This window comes from Lontra canadensis, unplaced genomic scaffold (genome assembly GCF_010015895.1).
Source record: "Lontra canadensis isolate GAN:19392208 unplaced genomic scaffold, GSC_riverotter_1.0 scaffold23, whole genome shotgun sequence".
Taxonomy (NCBI): Eukaryota; Metazoa; Chordata; class Mammalia; order Carnivora; family Mustelidae; genus Lontra; species Lontra canadensis.
Window position 1 is genome coordinate 14,280,371 of NW_022631017.1, and position 19,258 is coordinate 14,299,628.

At 37.9% G+C, this 19,258-nt stretch overlaps 1 protein-coding gene across 10 annotated transcripts in view; it reads right to left on the reverse strand.

Moving 5' to 3' along the window:
- The window catches only part of FAM184A (family with sequence similarity 184 member A), a 118,242-nt gene that overhangs the window by 59,709 nt on the left and 39,275 nt on the right, over window positions 1-19,258 (reverse strand). For all 10 annotated transcript variants that reach the window (XR_004383238.1, XM_032862413.1, XM_032862415.1 and 7 more), the window contains exons 2-6: window positions 12,148-13,002; window positions 11,311-11,446; window positions 9,760-9,941; window positions 7,239-7,436; window positions 1,657-1,779 (exon numbers count right to left, since the gene is read on the reverse strand). Coding sequence is in view for 9 of the 10 variants with exons in the window: in XM_032862413.1 (XP_032718304.1) it covers window positions 1,657-1,779; window positions 7,239-7,436; window positions 9,760-9,941; window positions 11,311-11,446; window positions 12,148-13,002 (1,494 nt within the window). In the remaining variant the exon portion in view is untranslated. The remainder of the gene's footprint in view (window positions 1-1,656; window positions 1,780-7,238; window positions 7,437-9,759; window positions 9,942-11,310; window positions 11,447-12,147; window positions 13,003-19,258) is intronic.

Sequence of the window (19,258 nt, forward strand, 5' to 3'; positions counted from 1 at the left end):
TTCTAATATGGCACCAAAACATTACCAGGGTGCTAAAGCATAACTGAGAACATATCTAAAAGGAAAATCAATTATGTGTTTCTTAGAATTCTTCTCAGTGAAATTACAGTGTGTAGACTGGAGAAATATTTAAACCATTTCAAACGGAGTAGACCCTGGGGGACCTTCTTGAGAAACACAGATGGTCGCTAAACTGCCTTTTAATGAGAGTGGGACACCATAACTACAAGGATCATATTCTGCTGGGAGAGGTGTGCAAATCTGGGGCCAACGGTGAATTATCTTGAACAAGAGGAGAGAGGCTGAGCCAATACAAATATAGCTATATCCCTTGCTTTTTCAAAGTCCATGTTATGCCACTTCACTTTCATAAAAGACCTATGATAGTACTTTTGCTAACCAAAAGTAATCTGGAGAGATTTTCACTTTTACAGAAAAAGACAAAAAGCAAAATCGCAAGCCCTTATAGAGGCAGTGCGGTGTGCGTCGCAAGCAGTGAGAGCAGCCCCGCCGAGTCCCTATCCTGAGAACACTCAGCATCTCAGTATCATGCCACCATAGTTGTGAACTCTGTGAGCATCTTTGCATCTGTTAGCAAGAAGGATCCTAAGGTATCAGAAAAGCCTAAGAGAGGTTAGTTTTGGGGTTTTGGAGTGCTCAAAAGTTTTTCTGTATAAATTAATGGTAACTACTTATTCATTTTATACCATTTCAGCTTACAAAAGTTTTCACAGGGTGCTCCACTTAAAAGCAGGGGCAACCTGTAACAGTCTTAAGTCTATCATTTCCAAATGTGATAATTGGTGCCTTTCCTGGATAAATGTTTAAGATAATTAAAGAAGGCTGAATGTAAATGATTAGCAAGCCCTGGGGCACTCATGTTTTGGCGTGGTTTTCCTGAGCAGAAGCAGAGTAATGAGAAAGTAGGATTTGGGAGAGATGATGCTAGTGAGGTAGGAGCAGTCGAAAAGATGAGAAATGTCCTGACACGGACTTGTTTTAGGAAGAGCATTCTACAAGACACGACTGTCCACATGAAGGATGAACTGGAATGAAGGACAAGAAGACAACAGGGAGGCTATTCTAGGGCATAGGTGAACCTAGGCAGTAAAGAGAAAGGAATAGAACAAATAATATTATAGTTTTTAAACTGTCTTTACATTTATTTTATTCACAACTTCTTGATTTATAACATTCTTATTATACTCTATTCTTAGTCTTTCCTAAGCTAAACAATACTATTTTCTTATGGCATTTAAAAATTATTTTAGTGTCACTCTGTAGAACTTATAAAGTTATAAGTTATAAATTTATAAAGTCTCTCTTTTTAAAATAGAGGTACAGTGTAGAGAATAGTAAGTCACTGTTTTACAAAAGGTAGATAAACCTCTTCTGTTTTCTTTCTTACAAAGTGATGTTATCCTTTGTTTCGCTTTTTCCCCACAAAGGCACCTTGGTCTGATGTTTTGAGTAGTAAATTTTTACCTGGTGAGATATAACCAATGTATTATGAAAAACTCAGCATCAGTGAAAGCATGTGGTTATTTTTATTCTAGATATTTTACCATCAGTGAGGCTCACCGACATATACAATGTTACCAAATAAGATACTACCCATAAGATATAATACAGGTGATAAGCCTAAAGAATTCTTGCCTCGTGATTGGCTGTATTTAGCTTCTCTTCTAACGTTTCCTTCAGGTTTTCCAGCTCTTGTTGAAGTTGACTTTTATCCTCTTCCAGGTTTAGTTTCTCCTTTTTATATTGTTCCTCCAATTCCTTAGGAAAAGACAATAACAAGTATTATATACTTCAAAGACTCCAAGAAAAAGGCCGTTCTGTTTTATTTTGATACTTAAAAAAAAATTTTTTTTATTTATAAGTATATAATGTGTTATTAGCCCCAGGGGTACAGGTCGGTGAATCGCCAGGTTTACACACTTCACAGCACTCACCCTAGCACATACCCTCCCCAATGTCCATAACCCCACCACCATCTCCCTACTCCCTTCCCCCCGGCCTCCCTCAGTTTGTTTTCTGAGATTAAGAGTCTCTTATGGTTTGTCTCCCTCCCAATCCCATCTTGTTTCATTTATTCTTTTTCTACCCCCAAACCCTCCATGTTGCATCTCTACTTCCTCATATCAGGGAGATCATATGATAGTTGTCTTTCTCTGACTGACTTATTTCACTAAGCATAATACCCCTCTAGTTCCATCCACGTCATCGCAAATGGCAAGATTTCATTTCTTTTGATGGCTGCATAGTATTCCGTTGTATTATATTTTGATACTTTGCTTTTCGAATCAGCCTTATCTTTAAACAATAATATTGGAGTTATTATTCTAATTAATCCTAAGGGCTTAGAGTCTATCATTCTGAATCACTTATGATGTGGTTAAATAATTATTTTAAATGGTAAGAATATTTGACTTCTCTAGATCAAACTGAGCCAGCAACAGAAATATATGATGTAAGTGATAATTGGGGAGATAAAAAAAAATTCTATCTCTTGAATACAGAATTCTTTTATATTTACATAAAAAAACAAAAATCCAGGAACAGTTCTGGGAACACTGGAACATAGTCAAGAATTACCAAGTACAGTGGGAAGTTGGGGGAGCCTGGTGGTGGGTCTTATGGAGGGCATGTATTGCATGGAGGACTGGGTGTGGTGCATAAACAATGAATTGTTACACTGAAAAGAAATTAAATAAAAAAAAAAAAGAATTACCAAGTACAAAATTAAGGCATCAAAAGAAGCAATACCAGTAAAATAGATACTTACTGAAGAACGCCTACTATTTGGCATGCTACTTAATACTTGGGATACAGAGGCAGTAAAACATGGGGTCTGTCCTTAATCAGCTAAAGATAACAAGCAACTAAAGAACATGTGATGAAAGTTAAATGAGCATAAGGACTACAAGGATATATGAATGGAGAACTGGTAAGTTCTAGCTTGGTGAGGAAATCTGCACAGAGAACACAATCCCTAAGTCAAGTCTGAAGGAGTGCATTAGTAAGAAAAGGTGGTGAAACAAGAGGGAATTCGAAGAGAGAAGAAACCTGTGCAAAAACCACGGCAGTACAAAGACCTGGTATGTTACACATGGCTCAATGTTTCTATAGCGTAAGGTAAAAAGGAGTAAACAGCGCTCTGCGGTGCTCCAAGGCAAAGTCCAGGTTTGATGATCTGCTGGGATGACTCACAGGATTCGGCATCTAGTCGTACTCACAGCTATAGTTTATCATACACAGCAAAAGGACCCTAAGCATGATCAGCAAAGGGAAAAGGCAACAGGGCGAAGTCTGCAGGAAACCAGGCACGAGTTTTTAAGAGTTCTCTCACACAGGACTCTCCAGAAAGTTGTGACAATAATGTAAAATGCTGTCTATCAGGAAAACTCATGAGTGACTCAGTGCCCACGTTTCTCACTGGGGGCTAATGACATGGGTACCCTCTGACTAGCATGTGCCAAACGTCCAGACGTCAAGAAGGAAAGCAGATGTTCAGCACAAACCATATTGTTTGCATAAATGCTTTAGGCACATGAGCCATTCTTACCAGGGAATGGTGGAAACCCTCCTGAAATTCAAGTTCCCAGACACTAGCAAGGGCCAACATTGCCCCCTGCCTTTCTTTTTTTTTTTTTTTTTTTTAGATGAGTACTTTATTTTCAATTTTATTTTTTATAAACATATATTTTTTCCCAGGGGTACAAGTCTGTGAATCACCAGGTTTACACACTTCACCATAGCACATACCCTCCCCAATGTCCATAATAACCCCACGCCCCCAACCCCCCTCCCCCCAGCAACCCTCAGTTTGTTTTGTGAGATTAAGAGTCACTTATGGTTTATCTCCCTTCCAATCCCATCTTGCTTCATTTACTCTTCTCCTACCCCCTTAACCCCCATGCTGCATCTCCTCTCCCTCATATCAGGGAGATCATATGATAGTTGTCTTTCTCCGATTGACTTATTTCGCTAAGCATGATACCCTCTCGTTCCATCCACGTCGTCGCAAATGGCAAGATTTCATTTCTTTTGATGGCTGCATAGTATTCCGTTGTGTATATATACCACATCTTCTTTATCCATTCGTCTGTTGATGGACATCTAGGTTCTTTCCATAGTTTGGCTATTGTAGACATTGCTGCTATAAACATTCGGGTGCACATGCCCCTTCGGATCACTACGTTTGTATCTTTAGGGTAAATACCCAGCAGTGCAATTTCTGGGTCATAGGGTAGTTCTATTTTCAACATTTTGAGGAACCTCCATGCTGTTTTCCAGAGTGGTTGCACCAGCTTGCATTCCCACCAACAGTGTAGGAGGGTTCCCCTTTCTCCGCATCCTCGCCAGCATCTGTCACTTCCTGACTTGTTAATTTTAGCCATTCTGACCGGTGTGAGGTGGTATCTCATTGTGGTTTTGATTTGTATTTCCCTGATGCCGAGTGATATGGAGCACTTTTTCATGTGTCTGTTGGCCATCTGGATGTCTTCTTTGCAGAAATGTCTGTTCATGTCTTCTGCCCATTTCTTGATTGGATTATTTGTTCTTTGGGTGTTGAGTTTGCTAAGTTCTTTATAGATTCTGGACACTAGCCCTTTATCTGATATGTCGTTTGCAAATATCTTCTCCCATTCTGTCAGGTACACAACCTAACCCTACACCTAAAGGAGCTGGAGAAAGAACAAGAAAGAAACCCTAAACCCAGCAGGAGAAGAGAAATCATAAAGATCATAGCAGAAATCAATGAACTAGAAACCAAAAAAATAACAGAACAAATCAACGAAACTAGGAGCTGGTTCTTTGAAAGAATTAATAAGATTGATAAACCCCTGGCCAGACTTATCAAAAAGAAAAGAGAAAGGACCCAAATCAATAAAATCATGAATGAAAGAGGAGAGATCACAACTAACACCAAAGAAATACAGACAATTGTAAGAACATATTATGAGCAAATCTATGCCAACAAATTTGACAATCTGGAAGAAATGGATGCATTCCTAGAGACATATAAACTACCACAACTGAACCAGGAAGAAATAGAAAGCCTGAACAGACCCATAACCAGTAAGGAGATTGAAACAGTCATCAAAAATCTCCAAATAAACAAAAGCCCAGGGCCAGACGGCTTCCCAGGGGAATTCTACCAAACATTTAAGGAAGAACTAATTCCTATTCTCCTGAAACTGTTCCAAAAAATAGAAATGGAAGGAAAACTTCCAAGCCCCCTGCCTTTCTAAGAACAGCAGCTTCAAGCCTGCTATGTTAACTCTCTTCTGCAGGGATTCTCTACATATTCAGTTTCAAATAGGGTGGATAAACTGGAATTATGAAAGAAAATATAATCCCTTTTGATACTAATAAGGAATGGAGAATTCGCCTTTCAGTAAATGTTCTTTAAAAGATAACTTGACATTGGAGAAAGACTATTCTAAAAGGAGGGTGGTTTGAGCTTATGCTCAGAAATGAGCTAGCTAGGCAAGAGAGGAATGAAGCGGCAAGTGATAAGTTATTTTGAGAAAAGAGAACGGTACAGATAAAGCTATCATGAGTTTTGAGCATGTTCGCACACAGGAAATTCATGTCATCTGTTTTATAGCAACCACATTTAAAGAAAGATTACAAGAAATGTAAATAGCATAAAGCAGATTTTTAGGAGGCTCAGAAATTGAAATTCAACAGGCAGGGGGATAATTAGGAGAGAAGTAAGGAGGCAAAAGTGATATTGATGAAAGATGCCTTGATTCTAGTACTTAGAATGTAATACAGAGGAATAAAGAGAGACAAAAAGCATAACACCTGCAAGTTAAATACTACGAAAAGAGAGGAAAAGGCTAAGATGAATAAGGGACGTAGAAATGAAAAAATAGTAACAAAAAATAGCTATGGAAGAGCTAACTGAAGCAGCAGTTACCACTAAACACTTCCCTCTAAATCCCTGAGCACTTGGCACATACGTATAGTCCGTGAGCACACACATGCACCACGTAATTAAAGCTGTACAAATCTGTTCTGGAATAGCGACCTGGCACAGAGAAAACCACCACCACAATTTTGAGAAATAACATGTCATTAAGTTTTGTCTCCAGCTACATAAACATAAAATAGTAAGCTTAGATAGAAATAACACTCTAACAGGAAGTTTTATCTGAATTTTTAATTAAGTTCAGGTGTTGAATATTCTTTCCAAATAGCTGAATCATAAAAGGAAGAGACATAGAGGCAAAGATCTCAATTCGTATCCAACCTCTTCTATTTACTAGGTTAGTGGTACTGAATACATCATTTAGGTTTACTAAACCTATTTCACCACCCACATACTAAAATGACATTAATCTCCAAGTCTTAAATAATAAGAAATATACAATAAAGCTTGGGAAACTGTAAAATGCTATTACATAAACTATATAGCAACCATCATGAATACATGCCTATGTGTGGTGGTTAAATGTCTTGGGATTTGATATCTGAGACCTGAGTTCAAGTCCTGACTGATTCTTACTAGTTGCATGTGTTTGCACAAGTGTTTAACCTCTCTGTCCTCCACCTCCTCTCCAGGAAGAAAGGTAGAGCAATTAAGCCTATGAGAGTGTTGTGAGGATTAAATAAAACAGATGGAAAACATGACTGCAGCGCCTGGCACACGGTAAGAAGGACTAATAACTATCATTTATTTGTCACTATATGCTAGGACTTGTCTGAATTCTCAACATTTTATCTCACTTAACCCTCATAAGAACATTACAAGATGGATTTTATCTTCCTTTGTCCATTGATGAGCCTGAGGTGTGGCTTTTGAGACCCAAGATTAGGCAACTATAAGCCAAGAGCTCAGTGTAAGGCCCACATCTGTCAGACACCTCGCTTTTTCTACTATGCAACAGGAAGCAGACATCTACAGGAGACTAAGTGCTCCAAGCAGCTGAGGCTTCCTGAGGAGCACACATCGAAGATGCTGTCTCACGAGGAGACAGCTCAAGATCAAGCAAGTGTTTCTGCTACAGCTTATACAAAGTAGGAATGCTTCATATCAATTTAATCAACTACATTCCATGTCAACAATTTTTAAGTTACTCTTTGAATCATGATTTACAGAGTGATTATGAGAGAGCAGCCATCAAAATGAAGCAACACATTTACTCCACAGTATGGGTCACACTGGATCATTATAGAAACCCCTCCAGTTTACCAATGCAAGGCTACGTTGAATTTGTACTCACCACTTGCAGTTTTTTCTTATCCCTAATTGCATTACTGTGGACAGCCTCAATTGCCACGTGGTGCTTCCAAGCTAATTCTTCCAAAGTCTTAGAATGAGCCTCATTTAATTGAGCTACCTCCCCTTCCAGTCTATTTTGCAGGTTTTTGAGCTCCATCTCATAATATTCTTGCTGAGTTTTCTTTGCTTCATTTACTTTCTAAAATTAAAGCAAATAAAGATCAATAATTGCACCTGCTTTTTTCATTACTGCTATTAGTATTCTGGATACTCAATAAATACATAAACTTGAAAGAACTGAGCACTACAGGATTTAGACTTTGGACGTGAGATTACATCATCAGTATTCTCAGAAAATGACAGAGTAGCACAGGCAAAATGAATAATTTCAACACAAGTGATAAAATAGACTATTATTAGGTTAGAACTAAGTACAAGTTAGCACATCTGTGAGCTTAAGAGAAAGGCTTCCCGTATGTCAAAGCTGCACACAAAATGGCTTACCAATTTACCCACTCAGATGATATTATTCAATCCAATCTTATTGAGTGCCAGTTACATGCCTTCTAAGCAGTCACAGTCTAATAATGGGAAAAAGGCAAGACAGTGGCAATATAATTTTATAAATTCTATGAAAGGAGTATATATCATGTGTTGTAAGAATTTACAGTAAAGAAGCCTAACCTGGAACAGGTGAGAAAGGATGTACATCAGCATGTGCATGTGTGTGTGTGTGTGTGTGTGTGTGTGTGTGTGAGAGAGAGAGAGAGAGAGAGAACCTGGAAGGGGTGGGAAAGGATGTGTGTGTGTGTGTGAGAGAGACAGTGACACACACACACGCACACATACATCAGGGAAAGCTTTCCAGAAGAGAAAACATCTGAGTTGTTGATGACACATTCTCTCATTTAATTCTCACAAGCCCATCAGGAAATGAAAGATGAGAGTTTCAAATCTAGATCTGATGTCAAAAGCCTGAATTCACAACCATTTCCAGCATTTTGATAAAGAAGGTAGTCTGCCAGGTGGTAAAGTTCAAGTAAGACAGGAAGACCATGGAGCTGAGCAGTGTGGACAGAACAGAAGATACGCGGCTGACAGTGGTGAGGGATAAGGCTCAGCAGGAGGCAGGAGTCAAATGATGTGAAAGGGTCTTTTATGCTAAGGAGTCTGCATTTCATCATGATAGGAATGAGAATCATCGCAATTACATAACCGACATACTTTTGACAACAATCACGTTGGCAGTAGGCTAGGAAATTGTAACTGAAATCCAGGCCACAATGACCTAAACCTAAACCTAGAATCTGTAAAAGGGTATGAAGTCAGATGATGGAATAGTACATTAAAGGAGTAGAAAACCAACAGGACTTGGTAACAGATAAGAGGTTAAGGAAACAGTAATCAATGATGACTGATTTACCAAACTAGACCTACTGGTTGAAAAAAGGAGTAAAAAAAAATTATAGTACTTTTGAGGGAAGAAAGTTCTAGATATGCTGATTTGAAATGTTTGTGAGAAACCAACATATCTTGTGGGAGTCAGAGACATAGGACTAACTAACTAACTCTTTCATGTCTTAAGTTTAGGGAAAAGATTGGGCCTAGACCATCAGATTTGGGAGCGATCCCTGAACAAATTTTATGCTACTAGAACGGATGGGCCTGTAGAATGAGGTGAAAATGCTGGGGAGCATCAATGATTAGGGAACAGATGGAGAAGGGAAGCTGCAAAACAAGACTGCAAGGCCAGGGAGACAGGAGGAAAGCATGTGAGAGTGTGAAACACGAAAACAGGGATGCTGTAAATCAGAGAGTAAGTACCACAATAGGACAAGATTCACCAAGTCCAGCAACCTGGATGTCACCCGAGGCTGGGACAAACAGATTCTGTGGAGTGGTGGTAAGAGAAACCACATGACACTTGGGTAAGGAGTGAATGCAAGGTGAACAAGGGGCAAGGTTTTGAATATGCTTGGTTGTTGAGGGAAAGAAAAAGAAGTATCCAAAACTCCCACTCGGTATTGTGAATATCTGAAAAACTGCAATAAATATTTAGCAATTACTCTACAAATGATATGTCTTATTTGTTTAATCTAGAAGTTTAATATGTCGGTATATGAATTTTCAGGGCTTGATGCTTTTTGTTCTTTTGTTTTACAGAAATTTCCTAGGTGGATATGCAATAATATTTTTCATTAGTACAAGAACATATACGATTACGCACAAATGTACATGCCACTGGAATAAAAGTTTATTCAGTTTCTGGCTGAAATAGGTTGACATGTCTTAAGTTTTTACATTATAAACTGTTAATATTCTGAACATATACACAATATGGGATAGTCCAGCTGTACACCATTTTTCCTCAAAAACAAAAACTTACTAGAATTAAGAGATGGATTGTTATTGTTAATTAGACATAAATTAAATCAGATTTGAAAAAGATGAAAACTGAACTTTTTTTTTCTTTTCCTTTCTTTGGTGGGGGGTGGGGGGAGATGGATTCCACTGCTTTTTACCTTCTCCAGTTCCAAAATCTGCTGCTTCTGCTCTTCATCCAGACTCTGAGTTTTGCTTTGCAAAAAAGCTCTTTCTTCTTCAAGCTGAGATAATCTCTCATTGGCCCTTGATTTTTCTGATTCTAGATCTTTAATTGTAACCTCCTGGGTCATTTGAGTTGCTTGAAGCATTCCAATATGACCTATGCCCCCAAAAGAAAACCTTCACTTTAAAGTCTATTACATTGTGGTATAAAACAGTTTATATTTAATGACACAATTGTGCTTATTACCTGAGGGAAACAAATAGTCTGCATGTACAAATTGTACTTTGATTTCTTCACTGTATAGAACAGAAATACTTGCCATGGGAATACTTATCCAAGTAGACTAATTTAAACTAGAAAGAAGTTCAGTTTCACATTGCTGATGTTGTCCCTGCCCCACCTGCCGTACTCAAGAATCTTTTTTTAAGATTTCCAACTAAAAAGTTTAAGTGGAAGCAACTCCTCAGGGGTGTATATAAAATCGTCAGGAGTAAAACAAGGAGAGATGTACTGATTAATACTATGGCGCTAAAATGAGTAATCTATTCTTTTCTAATCTCTTTTTTCAAATTCTCATAAAAGACAAATCTGTATGTAGACAGTAAATATGGCAGGGAGCTATTTGGTTGAAACTAAATTTATTTTAAATAAGAGAAGTGATAAAGAACTAAGCTGGATTAAGAGATAAATAAGAACAACGAAGTTATCAAAGAAAGAATAAATGGCAACAAAAAAAAAGCAGGGCGGACGATGAGAAAGATGAAAAATGAGAATGAGAAAAAGGGTCTCAGAAAGCTTGTGTTAGGGCAGTGATCCTCAATGTGCTCTGGACCAGGAGACCTGGAGCCCTCGCTGGCAGTGAAGAACATCCCTGACCTACTGTCTCAGAAACTCTGAAGCTGGAGCCCAGCACCTGTGGTTGCACAAGCACTTTGGGGTGATTTTGTACACATTAAAGTTGAAAAACTCCTACTTAGGGGAAAGGTTGTATGGGCTTCACTGATGAGCCAATCAAATGGCATCCTCAGAGAATAGTTCAAATGGCTTTACCTGGCACCATAAACACTTGGGCAGATGACATGGGTCAGCACTTCCTCTAGTAAGGGCTAAGAAATGAGCACATTAGCCATAGTAGAATGGACAACTCAGGTTTTATATGTAAAGTGATCCCTATTAATAAGCTAAATGAAATGAGACACTGTGATTCACATATAGGGTCACTAATTTAAATACATATGGATTTTTTTAAATGTATGTTTTTAAAGAATAAAAGCCTTTAGAAAGAATGATTCATTGTTTTTAGTGAATGATTTATTGCTGCTAACTCTTAATTTTTTATAAATATATATTCCTAAAAATAAGTTATTATTTGCTTATCTTACTTATGATTATGAAGAAATTAGAGACCTTCAACATGTTAGAGTCTAATTTTAAAGTATGAGTAGGAAAGGCAAATTCTGTCTTGAATTAACATTTCAGTGTTGGTTTAGCTGAGGTATATACCAAGAACTGTGGTCATACATACTAGCTTTGAGGACAAGGTCTGAAGCTTGTTGTTGTAAACGTTCTCTGGCCGCTGCTAGCTCACTTTCCACTTCCTTGTGTTTGCTCAACAAGGCCATCTCTCCCTCCTTGGCATCATCAAGCTGTTTTTGAAGAACCTAAGAATGATCAAATAGCCATTATTAATATGCAAGAATGATGCTGAGCTAATTAGCTAAGCTAATGATGCTAATTCACTTAAATTACAAGCATCAACTTTCTCTTATTGAAAAGTCACAGTTAATAATACCTACTTTTAAATCTGTTTTGATAACACTTTTAACTTATCTTCATAAATCATATGATGCAATCATGAAAGACTATCCTACCCCTTCTAATCCATTCAAATACTGTATAGAAACAGCTATGAAATTTTCTATGCCAATAAAACAAAATTTGTAGGGACTTCTTGGCCTTCTTTTCAAATGTGCCATATGCCTATTTAATTCAGGTTTATAAAGCAATCAATTTTTGTTCATTGTCTGGGTAGACCATTATTAATGAAGGTAAGGAAGAAAATACAACTAAACCCAAAGCCCAATATTTTAACTCTCCCAAGTCACTTGTGAAAAATATTAACATGATATTTCAATAAAATCCTGTCATAATCAGTAAGATTTTAAGTGTTCTTTATATCTGAAGTTCTAGTTGGAAATAATAACTACAGAGTAGTACAAATTACCCCTTTATTGATTTTCTCACAAAGCAAAAGTTGGGGAAAGCAAAATGGAAAAAAAAAGTTAAAGTAGTCTAATTGGAAAGATAAAGACAAAACTGAGGGGTAAAAATCTGTATGTTTAATGTGACATTCTTTACTTACCTGAACATTGTTCTCTGCTGTAACAAGTGCTATCTGAAGCTTTTGGCATTTGTCACGAAGACTTCCAGCTTCATCCTGTACCATCTGTAACTCCGTCTTTAACTTTCCTATGGTTTTTCGTAAAATTGCTTCTTGCCCCTGAAATTCTTTTCTAAGATCAGCTTCCTTTTCTTTGCTAGCCTGTAGGCTTTCTGCAGTAAAAAGCTGTGACCTTTTCAAAGTATCAAGCTCATGCTCATAAAAAGACTGAGCTTTATTCAACTTGCCTTCATAATCCTCAATGAGCTTTTTCCGTTCAAGTCTTAGCTCTTCCAAGGTTTGGTTTAAGGTCTCCACCTCCATTCTGTGCAGCTCCTCTGCCTTCTCCTGCCCTTTACTGACCGAGGCACTGTGATCCTGCTGTGACTTCAACAACTCTTGGATCTCCCGTCTGTGAGCAGTTCGCAAATCTTCCAAGGCCAAGCGTTTGTCTTTCTCGAACTGTACTTGGAGTTGTCCAAAACTCCGTAATCTTTCCTCAAATTTCCTCCTAATCTCTTCAACCTCTCTAGACATGGTTACTATGCGTTGGACATGCTGGGCTTCTGCACAAAGTTGCATGTCCTCAACTCTGTGCTTATAAGCTTCAAATTCTGTCAAAGCCTGCTGCTTCATTTTTATGTGATCTTCTAACGATGCTTCTAAAACCTGAATCTTTCTCTTAAGGTCTAACTCCTCTGTTACTTTGCTTTTATACTGCAGTATTTTTTCTCTTGTTTCTGCAAGAATCTGTTGGATTTCTTCTTCATGAGCATCTTTGAGGGCTTGGATTGCAGATTCATGCTCATCATTTTTAGTGTTTAAAGCATATATTACCTGCATGGTTTTGAAAAAGGGAGAGGCAATTCAGCAAACCACATTCTTTTCTTATTGGAAGTTAATTCTTCCATTTGGGCTGATATTTTTCAACACACATAATATTGGCTATGGTAAATACTAAATACCGAAGCTTCATGTATTGTTTTGGATTCATAGATTGATTTACTTGGCTACTTTTACCTTACCCCAACCTTAAAAGTTGCACCTGAAGACTTTGCTACAAATAAAACAGCAAAGAGAAAAGAGACAAAGGAGGCCCTGTGGCCTAGTAGAAAGGAGTTTTCCATATGGCCCTGTCTAGCTTGGGGGTGAGGGTCAGGAGAAAAACCTCAGAGTAAGTGTATGCCCTACATGAGTGTCCCAGAGGAAGAGAGGCTTTGCATCTAGGCCCTAACTCTTCCTAAAGGCCTCTTTCATCTGTTTTATGTCTGGTAGGTTCTAAATTTAGAGAGTTTCTTTTCTAATTCTCCTATTATCTGTTTTTGAGGCTAATCCTCTTCAAGCTCGTAGTGGTCTCCTTACAGAATCCATTCAAACTTTTCTGCTCAACATCAAACACTGTAGTTTTACTCGCTCCCTAACTCTTCCTCTGTCTCCAGGCAAGCCAGGTCCCTAGAGCCAGAGTGTACTGAGTACAGGTCTTTATTTTCATTTTAGTCCTTAGATTTTAATGATTCCATTAAGATTTTCCCAACCTTAATGCCAAATGACAACACAGTCCCTTTATAGTAATGCTCCCATTCTTGCATGTACTTTGATACCCTCCATCATACCTTTGTGGTCAAATAGTATAATATTCATGACTATTACTTAACGTGGAGATGCACCCACTTTCTTCTGAAGTAAAAAGAAATGAACACTGCATAATCCGACCATCCAGAAGCTAAAAATCAGTGTCCTAGAGCTTTGCTCATTTTAATGTGATCTTACTCCGGCTTTAAAAATGAATCCTAGCACCAAGAGCCAGAAACTGTAATGAAAAGGCGAAAGCACCGCCATTTTTGTAGCGAACTAGTTTACATAGCCTGAGGCTACGGAGACAGACTCTCTGGCTCTTCAGATACCCTAATAAGGCTAGAACGTACTGCTAAATCTAGGTGGTCACCTGCCTGGCCTATAGCTATATTTATGCAAGGAGAAGACACATTGGAGACTTACCCCATTCCAGGGGTTTCGCTCTCTCCACATAGGGCCCTGTCCTCCAGAATCAATTCCTTACCCATATACTCACTTGGTCTGCTCTCTTTTGTGAGATGTAATCATAACAGAGGCAAAAAGATTGAGGGATGGCAAGACCCCATTATTCTTGCCAGCTACTTCTCCTGCTAGCTAACCTCCAAAAGAAAAATATATGCAACAGAAGGGAAATAAATGCTAATTTATACTTTCTTTCTCTCTCTCTCTTTTTAAATACCTCTAATTCTAAATCCTAGGTTATGTCCCTAATGAGCTAACAAAGATCCCCATGGAAGACTCTTTTCATTTATACATTTAAGCTTAAAGGTAGCTTAAATACAGGAAAGTTGGTGGTCTCCTATAACTCTCCCTCAGGGTCATACCTACCTGGCATGTGGATGCCCAGAAAAGGCTAAAGGAGGCACTAAGGAAAAACACACCACCCAGATGGAGAGAAGTCCATTTGCCAGAGTGGTGTAGAGCACAGCTCTAAGACCTTCCCAGGGCACTCTGTGTGCTTCCCTTATCTATCACATGCAGCAGGTCGATGGATGAGAGATAATGCAAAGAGAAGGAATCCCTAGACAATGAAACCTGGAACACTACATCAAAAACTAATGATGTACTGTATGGTGACTAACATAACTTAATATAAAAAAAAAAAAGTCACACTTTTCATCGTTTTAACCCAGGAAATGATCTTGAAAAGGACCACTCTGTGGTAGGATTCCATATAACTAGGGATGAAACAGTATGGGAAATGGGAGCTTCCCTTTGTCAATAATTTATTTAAATACTCTTCTTTAGAGGGGCACCTGGTGGCTCAGTCAGTTAAGTGTCTGCCTTTGGCTCAGGTCATGATCCCAGGGTCCTGGGATCAAGCCCCACATCAGGCTCCCTGCTCACCAGGGAGCCTACTTCTCCGTCTCCCTCAGACTGCCACTCCCCTCTGCTTGTGTGCTCTGTCAAATGAATAAATAAACTCTTCTAAAAAAAATAATACTCTTTTCTTTTTACCTTTTTTTAAAAAAATTATTTATTTAAAGAAAGGGAGAGAGAGAGAAAGAGTGTGTGTGTGATAGCATGAGCACAAAGGGAGGAAGAAGGAGTAGCAGGTTCCCCACTGACCAGGGAGCCCAATGCAGGGCTCGATCCCAGGACCCTGCCATCATGACCTGAGCTGAAGGCAGAGGCTTAACGGACTGACCACCCAGGTGCCCCTAAATATTCTTCTCTTTTTTCTAATACTTAATTTCCCTGTGGCCTTTGAAGGGTCAGCTCAAGTTCTATGTCCTTTAATAAGTTCCAAGACCACCCAAATCCGTGGGAGTCTATCTTTTCTTTAAATCCAGTACCTCCGTTTCCTTACCACCACTCATTCCTGAGACTCAGTAAATGTTCAATTGATGACATTTGGGGGTCTTGACAACAATGTTGGAAAGCTATGTATGGACGTTAGAAAGCCTAGAAAAGTAGCTGACAATATAAAAGCACAGTAGCATGCAAAATGAAAGCATTAAGTTAAAAAGAATAGAATTTAAGTAATAAAACAGCTGACAAATAATAGGGAAATATTATGGTTAAGAGCTGTATTTCACTGGATATTCTAATCCAAGGGTCAGCAAAGTGGGACCTGTAGGCCCAATATGGCTGTTGCCAGTCTTTGTAAATTGTTTTACTGGAGCACAGCTATGCCCCTTTGCATATGGAGAGCCTACAGTTGCTTTCCCACTACAACAGCAAAGTCGAGAAATTGTGAAAGAGACCTTACTACTGACTCCTGTTCTGATATACACATGCCAAGCCATCTTATCAGCCCAAACTGGCAGCCAAAAATAAAAAATAACTGAATTTGCAGTGGCTTTGTTTAGTATCAAAGAGTCCACGGTTCCAACCGCAACAACTCACATGTTAAGAAAACCAATTATTTGATTCTGAAACTATATTATATAAAAGAAATATAATATTCTACTGGTCATACATCCTACTGGCTATATAACAGTATCCTGCAGGACAACAATGTTAAAATAAAAAGTTTCTAAAAACTTAAAAGGAACAATAACAGGATGCCAAGCATAATAACAAATTAATTGTGCTTTTATTTTTCAAAAGGATTTTATTTATTTGAGAGAGAGAGAGAACATAAGACGGGGAGAAGGAGAAGCAGACTCCCTGCTGAGCTGGAAGCCCAAGACAGGACTCGATCCCTGGGATCATGACCTGAGTCAAAGGCAGACACTTAACTGACTGAGCCACCCATGTGCCTCAATAGTGCTTTTAAATGACCATTTAAAATATACCACTATTTAATGATATTATTTTTAAATAAGGATGCTAATATGAATTTTCAAATTGACATTAACAAGATATATCCTCTAACTGCTCACTTTTCTATGTAATTATAAAGGTAACCATCTTAAAGTATCTTTCTCTGATTAATTACCATTTTCTCAGACCAAAAAAATAGATTCTTCGAACACACAGAAGATATGACTTGAAGTAACAGAACTGATCCAAACCGTATTTTTGACCCTAGGTAAGATAACTTTATTTCTCCAAGCTTCAAGTTTCTCAATATTAAATAGAGATCATATTTATTCTATTCTAGTGACATTGTTATAAGATCAATCTATCACTGACATTTACAAAATGATGTTATACAACAGTTTTTCAAAAAATGTAAAGCACTATAAGATGGTAAGCCTTTTTTATTAGTTGTATCACTTATGGACAGAATGAGACTTATCTTAAAAGAAACTCTGGTAAGTGATAATAATCACCCATAAAATTGGCTATTATTTTCCAGGAAAAGGAAATTAATGTCTCTTCTCGTAAAAGACATTAAGAGCCACTTGCAGTTGTTCTGGAACCATGAACATTCAGAGAACAAGACAATACAATCATTTCAGCAATTTCATGTCATTTCACACTTCCATTTTATGCCAATAATGCACAATTTAACTATATATTCCATGATGAATAAGAAATAGTTAGAATTTTTACTTTTTCTATGAAGATTTTCAGATAATCTTACCCATGGATACATTGAAAACAATTCTATGTCCTAGTTTTTAAAATGTTACTTAGGGAACAACAAATCGTTTCTGAAATAGTTCTCACTGTTGGCGGCTATGGACCGAATTGTGTCCATCTCCCTCCCCAAACAAAATTCATCTACTGAAGCCCTAACGTCCAATCTGACAGTACTTGGAGACAGGGCCTTTGGGATATAATTAAGTTTAGACAAGATCATGAGGGTGATGTCCTCGTGATAGGATCAGTGCCTTTATAAGGGACACGGGAGAGCTTGCTTCCTCTCTCTTTCAGCCATGTGAAGATACAGTGGGAAGGTCTATGGTTCTATGTCATGGCAGACTGAACTAATATATTGGCAATATATAAATATGTTCTCACTAAAATCTAACTCATTTGTAATAACATATTTTTATAGATGAGTATATATATATTAGCTTAAAATATGTTAAGCTATTATACCAACAGTTTTAATACCGTTAAAGTAACAGAGTCATTGAATAAATGATGGTAAATTCATACAATGTAATATTATAAAGTCATTAAAACGCACATCTCATTTAGGAGAATACTTCATAATATAAGCAAAAGCCTGTAAGAGACCACAAATATGCAATGCTGTATCAATGAGATCCAATCTTATAGAGGGAAAAATGTGAGTGTGTATGTGTATGCAGATACATATTAAAGGTATATAAAGAAACAAGCCAAATTTTAACGGGGGTATTCAGTATTTATGAACCTTCAATAATGAATGCATGTTACTATTACAGTTAGAAAACATTAAACACTTTTAGAAGATTAACATTAATTATGCTAAAATAACAATCAACACTCAAAATGCTTTCATTTTTAAAAAACCTGACAATCAAAATAGAGAAAATTAAAGGAACGCTCATTAATTACCAACAGATATCCTGAAATTTTCCTTAAAAATCACCCACTGAGGGTACTTGGGTGGTTCAGTGGGTCTTAAGTCTCTGCCTTCGGCTGAGGTCATGGTTGCAGGGTCCTGGGATCAAGCCCTGCATCAGGCTCCCTGCTCAGCGGGGAGCCTGCTTCCCCCTCCCTCTCTGCCTGTCTCTCTGCCTGCCTCTCTGCCTGCCTACTTGTGTTATCTCTGTCAAATAAATAAATCAAACCTTTAAAAAAATTTTTTTAAAAAAGCACAGCCCTTTAAAAAAAAACACTGAAATAAAACATTTACAAATGTCATTCTTAAAATCTTCAAAGAATATTGAGTGTTAATCATTTTAACTTATGAAAAAGAACATATTTTGAGAAAATTTTTCAAAAATCCAATTACCTAGTAAAATTTGATAACTTACTGGCAAATCTTTAATGGTCATTTCCTACTTCATTTATTCTTTCCTACAGCAAAAATATATTGAACACCTGTTATGTGCCAAGACCTATCCCTGGCACAGTGAACATGACTGCGAATGGATGCATATATGAGGTATTTGTTCTCATGCAGCTTGGTGGAAACCAACCTTATAGAAATATTTACTTCATTAGTCAAAGTAAAATTTCAATGAGTTACACAAAGGAGAAGAAATACAAAGTGAGTCTTTGTAAGGGGTAATGTAGGTGTTTCCCATTATTAACTGAATGAAATGCTTACTTTATCTTAACCAGGATCTCTTCATTTAGTCAAAATGATAAAGGGAAAGCTACAGAGACAGAATACTGGACCAAAGGCTCGGTAAGAGCAGAAGGCACAGAGATGGAAAAGCCTATGACTCTGTAAAGGGAAAAATGGGTTCCAGAGCTGGAAATTTAGACATGCTCATGCAGCAGAGATACTTGTAGCAGTTGGGCTGAATGGGATCCAGAGGGGAGAAACTACTGAGAAAGAGTGAAAAAGACTGAGGACCAGGCCTTGGACAGGGTTCAGGGGCAGCAGGGAGGATGAGGACCCACAGACAGAGGTAATGTGTTGGACAGATGCAGACCCTTAGATGAAGGACCAAGGTCTAAGATGTGAGGAATGGATAGTAGCTCTTGTCAAAGGCTACATAAAAATCAAGAAAAATGAAGATTC